General features: G+C 41.8%; 1 protein-coding gene across 1 annotated transcript in view; it reads right to left on the bottom strand.

Moving 5' to 3' along the window:
* Nucleotides 1–1915: 1915 nt before the first annotated feature.
* CCKAR (cholecystokinin A receptor) overlaps nt 1916–11029 on the bottom strand; it is a 40280-nt gene continuing 31166 nt past the window's right edge. Inside the window, exons 3-5 of the mRNA XM_018561409.1 lie at nt 8395–8656; nt 5567–5685; nt 1916–2457 (exon numbers count right to left, since the gene is read on the bottom strand). Of these exons, the coding sequence (XP_018416911.1) occupies nt 1916–2457; nt 5567–5685; nt 8395–8656 (923 nt within the window). The remainder of the gene's footprint in view (nt 2458–5566; nt 5686–8394; nt 8657–11029) is intronic.

Here is an 11029-nt window from a genome sequence, read left to right on the forward strand (position 1 = left end):
TAGGGTGTAAAATAAAAAAGATATTCTAATCCAAACCTTGGTCCTGCCTGGCTGCTAGACCGATCTCCACAGCCTTTTCTCCCCTGGGCTTCAGCAGTCTAAGCCCCGCTGACATCATCACGTGTAATACAAGTCCATTGATTTACATTATACATGAGGACACCGAGGGACATACCCCAGCCCGAACAGAGAGAGAGCGGAGCGCTCACTGCTGCAGGACTGAGGTTCAGGTGAGTATATCTTTTTTATTTTACACCCTAGAAAAAAACAAGCACTTAACCCTCGCAGTGCAGGGGTAGCCCCACTGCAAGGGTTAAGTCTTTACTGCCCGGAGTTCTTCTTTAAATACATTTCTAGGAGTTTAGCTTTAAAGAAGAACTATGAGGTGAGTGAAAATCACTCATCCTCATAGTTCGAGCCGATGTGTGACAATGAAACACATACCGTTGCTCGCTCACTTCTCGATCCTGTCCATGCAGAGAGCCGTGACTGTCACTCTCGGCTCACTGCAGGGATGCCCCCCCTCTCTGCTCCGATCCTCCAGCGCTGACTGGAGGAACGGACGGGGGAGGGGGCGGGTACAGCTGGCTCTGCCTCTAGATAGGCAGAGCCAGCTGTCAGTCACGCAGCTGGGCGGATCCCAGCCCAATTGTCGGGATCCGCTTCAGCTGCGGCGTCTCAGTATACCGCGAGCAGCAGCAGCAATGAGCAGCAGCCAGCAGCAGTAATGTCGGGATCCGTCCCGGCTGCAGTGGTCTCAGTTTACCACGAGCTGTAGCTTGCGTTATACTGAGCTTTGGATAAACAGAAACAGGAACCATACCGCACTCCTTACCGGGATTCCCACTTGATGAAGATGGGTGCTCGAAATGACTGCGGATGGCACCGCCACACATGAACAGTAGAAAAATGTCACCAGCACACCATGAGTTGAAAAAGCAAAATATTTTATTGCCAGTAGCTGTATCTCATTGGCAAGCGCTTTCGGGGCCTCGCAGGGTCCCCTTCATCAGGCTTAGAGTCTCTAAGCAAAATATTTTGCTTTTTCAACTCATGGTGTGCTGGTGACATTTTTCTACTATACTGAGCTTTGGATCACGGAAGGACGTCAGTATATGTCCTCCAGTGACCCTTAAGAGAACTATGGGGAAAAACACTTACCTCATAGTTCTCTTTTAATCATGTTAATAATAAAAGCAACATGATGAAATAAGATTTTGTTTGCTCATACTGTTTTTCTTATGTATTTTATCATATTGATTTATTAAAATACTTTTTATTTTATGATTCCTTGTTATATATCAACCTGTAGAATAGAAATGTACTCTGAAAGGATGCATTTGTTTTGCACATTATTATTTTTTATTATCTATTCCTATTTTCTTGTAATTGTCTTGCTGTATTGGTGCACATTTTTTTTAATGATATGTTTATATATTATTAATTAATAACAAAAATGTCTATTATTAGCCTAATGAAGAGGACACAGATCCATTAAACACATTAGCTTGCTTTATATATGTGTTTGCTGAGGTTGGTTATTTTGTGCGTAGTTCTGTGTATTAAAACATATGTTAAACTCATGTGTACTGTGTTTTACATGCGGTACCATTCATCTCTATCAATAATGCGCTTACTGAAAAATGCACCTACAATGAAGTGAGCAGGACATGTTTAAATGAAACAAACCACGGTATAACAACTAGCTGAGAACTATGCTGCTGCAGATGATGGTACAGAACAATCCAAGCACTTTAAGTGAAGTTTATGTAGTTGTTCTAAAGTGCAGAGGTGGCAATGGTCCCTAAGGCGCCAACATAATCCACTGTGCTATCAGTCTCTTTACATAGCAACACACTGGGACCATTTCTGTTCTGGTGTCCCTAAAGTAGTCTATATAGTGAAAGTTCATTTTTCATGTTGGAGCAGATGCAGTTGCAGAGATGCTGATGTTGGTGTAGGTGTACCTAGACAGCGAAGCCCCTGTGGTCCTTCCATCTTCTTCTCCGACCCCCTGCACCATCCCTCTGCTTTGTACATTCCTGCCTGAGCAACAGGTGAAAGTAGCCAGAAAACCCAGCCGAAAACGCTTGTTCATAAAGCAGTAGATGATGGGGTTGACGCAAGCAGATGTGTAGGAGAGCAGGTGAATAAATGAAATTGGTGCACCAGACAGGAGAATGCCTGCAGTGATGCTGTCGAAGGCTCTCCAGGCATTGACACTGAACACTGGCGTCCAGCAGATAAAAAACAATATTACGATCACAATCAACATCCGGATCACCCGCTTCTTGGCCACTAGGTTGGCAGCGGAACTGTTGCTCCTCACTCTTTCAATCTTGGTGCTGTTGGGTACAGAAAGCTTGCGCATTTCAACTTTTCTCCTCTTTTTTGTCCTCTGTAGATAACAACCATCTCCATTCTCAAACGTGTTACTGCTTATACTGCTTGTCCGTTCTGTTTAGAGAAAGGAGAAACCAGGACAATTACCATGAATAATGAAAATACACAGAGAAAATATATTATTCTCAATATCCACAGTCACAGACATCCGAGCATCTGTTTATGTAGCAAAGGAACAATGTCTGCAACACAAGCTCAAAGGAAGTAATGAGCCTGATATTTAGTAAAGAGCAGCATGACCTACACATATGATTCATAACTTTAATTTGTTTTGGAAATGTAAAAAAAAAATCTAAGCATCAAAGAATTATTTTGCAATGGAAAAAACTTTGCTGTTTTTAGATGAATGAGTACATTGAAATAAAATAGAGACAGAACAAAAACCACGGCATTATTTCAGTTGTACATGTTGTTCTTATTCTTGGTATTATTTTGATCCATATTGTATCAATAAAAATGTCCTTTCCCAAGCATGAAAATATAGCAGCATCTTCATAATCTGCTCCATCAACTATTTTAGACGGTCCTAACCAGACCAATCGGAACTGCTACTGATATGCAAATTTTGACATTGTGTCTAACATCAGTAGTTAAGCCCTCATCTCTATCCAGGTCACCTGGTGTATACAGAGAGCAGTGAGAAGTAAAGCTGGCCATACACCAGTAGAATTTAATTTCAATGTTCAATTTTCTATTTGCTAATTAGGTTAATGATGGCCGACTTTGACCATAGTGACGAAAAAAAATCAAGAGAAGCTATTTTTTTCTTGAACAGTGAATGTGGTTTTCCTATGAGAAACTCCATTCATTTTCACAATCTATTGTTACCCGAAAGCCCAATGTTAGTTTATGGGCAGCTGGTTCTAAACAGACGGGTATCCATTTCCATCTGGTTACCCCTGGCTCCGGCCAGGTCCAGAAAAACAAACGAATCAGAGTTCCATTTCGCTGGACCTGATTGTGCTCGATCACGGGTAATCTGATATAGACAGACACAAGTCCCTGTACATGCAGTTCCACATAGACCAACATGGGTCCAGTAATTTCATTTTTTTTGTTGTGCTGGAGGAAAAAAATGGACGAACATGGACGTCACAGCGGTGACATCCTTTCCGGTGAGCAGGGGATCCATGCACAGATCCCCTGCTGATTGGACCGTGTGAAAGGGGTCTTAGTGTTCTCTAGCACAGCTTTTGATATATTACTTGTGCTGGAACACTGTAGATATGGTCATGACTGTGATGCAGTAAGCATTTAGGGCTGTAGCACTGTAAGTCCGGACTACAGAATGAGTCATAGGGGTTTCTCTCCTGTATAATTGCTGCCATTATAAGACATATTACCTGAGGCTAAGGCCTCCTGGTGCCAGATGACACTGTTATGTTTGACTTAATTAAGACGCAAACAAACCATGTGGTTTAGATTCAAACCAATAACATTGTGCGGTTAACATACTTAATGGTGCTGTCTAGTAAAAGGCCAGTGTGTACATGGCCTTATCCCAGCGACATCTACCTCTCCATTCTTAAAGCGATTCTAACTTTTCATATTTAACCCAACTCCAATATGGAAGTAAACTTGTTGTCTGCTATATAGGATTGGTGTACATAGAGGGAAGAACATGTAGTGGTGTTTCCATGTTTATCCATGACAGTCCTTCATTTGATTTTGTGATATCTAAGAGTGATGTTTCACCTGCAAGTGTGAATTCATAAATTCCTGCCTATACATGCACAGGCGTCAGTTAAAGTGACAGTAAACTCAGAAGTTAAATCTTCAAATCGAAAATCTTAAAATGTATTCAAGTACCCTAACTATTTACAAAAAATTTATCTTATTTGTGTATCACTCGGCTGTAGATCCTCAAATCATCTCTGAATTGGTGCCGACACTGTCCTTCCTTCTGGAGGGTGGCTACTTTTGTTCCCCAAGGTCCCTGTGTGTGTTGTAATGTAGCCACCACTCCAAGCTCACTCCTGTGATGGACTACAAATTAGCTAACTAACATGAAATGTCTATCACGAGAGCGAGCTTGGAATGGTGGCTACTTTACAACACGCACAGGGACCATGGGGAACAAAAGTAGCCCCCCTCCAGAAGGAAGGACAGTGTCAGCAACAATTCAGAGATGATTTGATGATCTACAGCTCAAAAAGGGGTCCAGCATTGTTAATAGCTAAGGTATTTGAATGCATTTGTGCTGTTCACGGTGAACTTTATGGGTGTTTCAGTCTCCAGGTGGTTATCACTGTGACAGATTCCTGGTTATATGGACATTTCACTGTCCAGTGCATTTGTGGTCAAAGGTTTCTCAGATGGAAGCTGTATTCTACCAAACACTTCAAGCAGGTGAAAGTAAATAACTTAACCTAAATAGCGAACATTCTTTTGTACAGTTTTGCTGATGTCTACTAATACATTTGAGACAAGGTGTATTACTAAAAGTAAAACACTCCTCCAAAGAGCTAACAATCTTCTGTACAGTTTAGCTGAGTTGTTGTCCTGTTGTCTCCCTACCTATCCCCTTCGCTGAGACAGAGACCCAGTTGGGTTTGGAGGAGCAGACCAAATGTAGCAAAAAGACACATTTTTCTATTTTGCAGTCTTTAAATAACAAATTGGGAAAATAGTGGTATTGCAGATCTGTGAGGATTGAACTTTATGCAGACATACACTCAGTGGTACTTAATAAGGGTAATGCGGATTTTTAAAGTTTTATCACTTCTTAACAACCATACCAAATAACCATGAGCGTCACTTTAAAATCACTGTTCACATATATTAACGGGGACATGTCAGTATTACCAGATAACATTATATGTTTGATGAATAAAGTTCCCCACTCTTTCCCTTAATAAAAAACTGCTCTGAGCTCCATTACATTCTAGGCATAGAGGACGTAGTCTCTGGCTACTAAGTGCATTGTGGGCATTTGACACCACTGGAGACTGCCAAATCTCTATCGTTATCAGCCAGGCCTTACAAGTGAAAAAAGAGCGTCAGCAAGTAATAAGGCAGCACGTAAACAAAATATGTCTACCCTCATGTAAATATAATTAGAAACTATACATATCAAGGTTTCTCAATAAAGACATTTCTAATAGGATTCATTATAAACAATTTAGATCCACTTTAATGCTTCTTAGAATATAGAAATACACACCTTTTTTTTGATTCACCTCAAACTGAATTCCTCTGTACAGCTCCAAAGATATAAATGCATATGCGATAGTCATTACAATCCCCGGAAGAAGGAATAGAATTAACAAGAGGAATATATACCTAGAAATCAGACACATTGTTCATTTATTTGTACAGTGACTCGGGAATCACAGCAGCATACAGAAGGGATTATATATAACTACAGAGAAAAAGAATCAATCGAGTATTGTCACTTGTCACATGAGTACCAGACCCTCCGACATTACCCCCTCCATAATTCAGCTCCTGAACCTCTCATAATGAAAATAAACCATTTAAAGGAAACCTGGCCTGAAAGAAATATTGAAGTAGCCACTGCTAGTCACCTGGTCACCATACCAATGCGTTGTCATTAATACTTTCCCAGTCACTGCCTTGAAACAAGAACAGACTTTCCTAGAAATGTAATTTCTGCAGGCTTATTCTCGTCCTGTTACTGACCAGTGCAGAAGCCAAACACGGCCAGGCAAAAGTCATTTTCAGCGGCAGGCCAGCAATGACGGCATCCATATGTCTTTATTGACAGTTGTAGAGGTTTCACTATCAGATTTAAAACCCAATCGGACTATCAGGGCGGAATTTAACTTTCGTTGGTGGGGGTGAGCTCTTGACATAATGTGCAAGTATGCACAACATACAACGCATACTTGCACATTATGTCACACCTACTTCATTACATCTTTTTTTTACTTTACTGTCAGGGGCTTTGGGCGATTTGGGGAAATATCAGGGATCTAAACCGACACCTGATTTTTCCCTTTAGAAATAGAAAAAAAGATTGAGGACACAGAGTCCATAATCTCTTTTTCTGCAGCCCCTGGTATGAATGAACAGGAAGCCTCTATAGTAAGTGACACTTTGGACAGAGATGCGACACACCTATGCACTTTATCACTGTGCATACAGTATCTCACAGACGTGAGTACACCGCTCACATTTTTCAAATATTTTATTATATCATTTCATGTGACGACACTGAAGAAGTGTACAGCGTGTATATCAGTGTACATTTGCTGTCCCCTCAAAATAACTCAACACACAGCCATTAATGTCTAAACCGCTGGCAACAAAAAGTGAGCACACCCCTAAGTGAACATGTCCAAATTGGGCCCAATTAGCCATTTTCCCTCCCCGGTGTCATGTGACTCGTTAGTATTACAAGGTCTCAGGTGTGAATGGGGAGCAGGTGTGTTAAATTTAGTGTTATCGCTCTCATGCTGGTCACTGGAAGTTCAACATGGCACCTCATTGCAAAGAACTCTCTGAGGATCTGAAAAAAGAATTGTTGCTCTACATAAAGATGGCCGAGGCTATAAGGAGATTGCCGAGACCCTGAAACTGAGCTGCAGCGCGGTGGACAAGACCATACAGCGGTTTAACAGGACAGGTTCCACTCAGAACAGGCCTCGCCATGGTCGACCAAAGAAGTTGAGTGCACGTGCTCAGCGTCATATCCAGAGGCTGTCTTTGGGAAATAGATGTATGAGTGCTGCCAGCATTGCTGCAAAGATTGAATAGGTTGGGGGTCAGCCCGTCAGAGCTCAGACCATACGCCACACACTGCATCAAATTGGTCTGCATGGCTGTCGTCCCAGACGGAAGCCAGAAAGATGATGCACAAGAAAGCCGCAAACAGTTTGCTGAAGACAACAGACTAAGGACATGGATTACTGGAACCATGCCCTGTGGTCTGATGAGACCAAGATAAACTTATTTGGTTCAGATGGTGTCAAGCGTGTGTGGCGACAACCAGGTGATGAGTACAAAGACAAGTGTGTCTTGCCTACTGTCAAGCATGATGGTGGGAGTGTCATGGTCTGGGGCTGCATGAGTGATGCCGACACTGGGAGCTACAGTTCATTGAGGGAACCATGAATGCCAACATGTACTGTGACATACTGAAGCAGAGCATGATCCTCTCCCTTCAGAGACTGGGCCGCAGGGCAGTATTCCAACATGATAACGACCCCAAACACACCTCCAAGATGACCACTGCCTTGCTAAAGAAGCCGAGGGTAAAGGTGATGGACTGGCCAAGCATGTCTCCACACCTAAACCCTACTGAGCAGCTGTGGGGCATCCACAAAGGGAAGGTGGAGGAGCGCAAGGCCTCTAACATCCACCAGCTCCGTGATGTCGTCATGGAGGAGTGGAAGAGCACTCCAGTGGCAACCTGTAAAGCTCTGGTGAACTCCATGCCCAAGAGGGTTAAGGCAGTGCTGGAAAATAATGGTGGCCACACAAAGTATTGACACTTTGGGCCCAATTTGGACATTTTCACTTAGGGGTGTACTCACTCTTGTTGCCAGCGATTTAGACATTAATGGCTGTGTGTAGAGTTATTTTGAGGGAACAGCAAATGTACACTGAAATACAAGCTGTACACTCCTTTACATTGTAGCAAAGTGTCATTTCTTCTGTGTCGTCACATGAAATGATATCATAAAATATTTACAAAAATGTGAGGGGTGTACTCACTTCTGTGAGATACTGTATATCTGTTCCAAAGTTGGTCTTGCAGGTCAGCACCAATTCATAGGTTTGAACTAAAAATTCATGAATTTTATGCAGACTTGTACATAAATTTGGCACTATTGCTGCAACCTTGAGTCACTTTTCTTATGTGTCTCAACCACACTCTTTTTTAATTTCCCTGAATGTGTCTCCACTGATAATTAAACAAGGGAAACCATAGTTGAACCATGCCAAGTGACATATTTCCTGATGTAGAAGAAGGATATCATGAAGCATTATGTAAAAATGTAAGGTATACTAATGATCCACACTTACCATGACTGTTGCGTGAGGTCGTTGGGCCACTCCAGCCTACACATGTTGCCCGTTATATTCTCAGGCTTTGGAAATGGCAACAATGTACTGTAAATTGGGTATGGTAACATGATTGTAAAGGAAAAGAACCAGGTAACCGCAATAACTTTCAAGGCATGTGACTTTGTTTGCCATACTCGTGACTGTAATGGCTTGCAAATTGCACTGTACCTCTCTAAAGAGATGGCAACCAGATTAAACGTTGACACGCTCACCGAGATGCCTAGGAAACAAGAAAACATTGTTATCTCCTCTGTTCAATTAACAGAAACCAAGAAGGACTCAGCACAGAATTCATCATATACTGACATCATGTGACCCTATTAGCTAAACAAAGCCAATGTTATCAAAGGACATTTGTGAGCATAGATTAATAAGACATGGCCTCTGAACAAGGAACAATTATGTCTTAAGCTCCAACGTGGGCAGCCATGTTCATGGATATACATGACATTATTAGACTGGCTGCCACTGATCTAAGCAACACTTTGATAGTCCAGATATGTCTGATCGTTATCACAGGAAGACATTTTCCTGTCATTTTGCTACAAAGCTAATGGTTCTCTATTATAGCTATCTATTGGCTGAATTGGGAAGATGATTAAGGTGGGCCCCAGAGATGCACAGTTGTTCAAGTCATCTATCTCACCACATGGTATCTGTAAAATTGGATTGAGCACCAGATTTATTTTTTCATATTTTGTCATTGCACACGTAATAATTTACATATATTTATTACCACAGGGCCCCCCTTGATCATGCCTTCATCTTTCTTTCTTCACAGAAGGCTGGCAACATCTTTGCACCTACAGTTAGCATCTACTACTTGGCACAGGGATGGCATATGTACAGTATATCATGGTGCCTCTGCAGTAGTCTTTATCTCTTGTGGTTTGTGTACACATCTTATGCATGATCAGCCCACTGATTCTATTTACAACAAAAGTTCCAAGCATACAACTATGATAAAGAGGACACTGTTATTGCACTTAAATCAATAAATTATATCTGTGATCAAGATGGATCTCGCTGACTTTTTTCACTCCATTCAATGTGGAGCCGAGCGTTCGATATATATTGCTTTTAAGTCATATTACATACGAAGGTCCTTTTTCCTGCTTTGCAGTACTTCACCATGTTTGTGCTTTACTGCTCCTTCTCAGAATGCAAGTCTATAGTTCTCCTGACCTACTAAAAACAATACACTCCCTGTGTAGCAACTGGCAAATATAACCCCCTGCAGACCGGTCAGTGTAAATAAATGGCTGGTCCACTGCCCCATTGTTCCAGGAGGGCATGCCTGTACATCCTCCCATGGCCATCTATGCCATCAGACAGCAGAGAGCAGTGGCTTCAGGCAAAGAGCCGATCGGACCAACTCTGTGCCTTGCGATCGCTGTGTTTGGTTAGCACAAGGCATTATTTACATTGCCGAGCCCTCTCCTTCCTCTTACAACAGAGAGAGCAGGGGAGAGCAAAGGAACTAATTCATGAATGGGTCATTAATTCATTACTTCCTGATGAAAACAAGCTGCAGCAGCAGCAACAAAAACAATAAAGTTTACACACTTTTAACCCTTTCACCCTCTTCCTCTCCACTATACGTTAACTCCATTCTCTGCTCTGATGTGTGTATTGACCTCTTCACCTCTCCTTTCCTGCACATCTGTACATTGACATCTGCATCTCCATCCTCCCCCTGTATGTAACCTGTACATTAACCCCTTCACCTCTGCCTCCCTCTGTATATGGCCTGTGCATTTATTGTATCTAGTGCGCCATTACTAAGCAACATGTTTTAACCCCCTCAATACCGGCATGTATCTTCATTTAAAAAACAAAATGCCGCAAAAATTCAGATTACTTTGAACTGTCAACTTTCCAAAAAAGGGGTGATTTGGGTTTTTTTGTGCTGCCCTTACAATTTGTATTTACAATGTTTTATAACAGAAAGTAAGGTAAACTGTTTTTTTAATTGTTTTGGTCTTTTTTTAATACAGTAAAGAGTTACTAAATACTACAAAAGAAAGCTCCATCTTTCTCAAAAATTATATAAGATGAATGAAGTTACAGAGTTACGTGACGGGGGAATTCTCAGTCAAAGTTTTACAGCTCTGAAAATTGATTGGCTTGGTAATGAAGGGGGTTTAACATGCTGGTTCTGAAGTGGTTAAAGGACATCTAATCCTGCTACATGTATTGCATACGTTTTTCATTTACACTTAAAAGCTGATATTCCTATTGGATTACCTTTGCAGTGTAGCAGAATAACAATGTTTTGATGTCAACATTAAAGCTTAGAAAAAGTCGATGTGGCTCTCCTGGATATTGGTTAATGCAAATCTGTACATTTATTAATGATGTCAACACAAAGGGAGTCAGCGTGGTGGTTGCCTTTTACATTGGCTCATGGACCCCTTCAGCTTGCCTGCCATTAAGCATACATCTATGATGGGATGGAATTTGATGTATCGACTCACATTATGGATACAAATCGACTAGTGACGTGATGTGCTTTCTGTGCTGGGTGAGGCATCCCCCAGCCCGCCGAAGCTCTATCCAGCTGAAGATCCACCCCCGTCCCACCGAAGCGCCC

This window comes from Nanorana parkeri, unplaced genomic scaffold (genome assembly GCF_000935625.1).
Source record: "Nanorana parkeri isolate BGI_ZX_2015 unplaced genomic scaffold, ASM93562v1 scaffold522, whole genome shotgun sequence".
NCBI classification, from domain to species: domain Eukaryota; kingdom Metazoa; phylum Chordata; class Amphibia; order Anura; family Dicroglossidae; genus Nanorana; species Nanorana parkeri.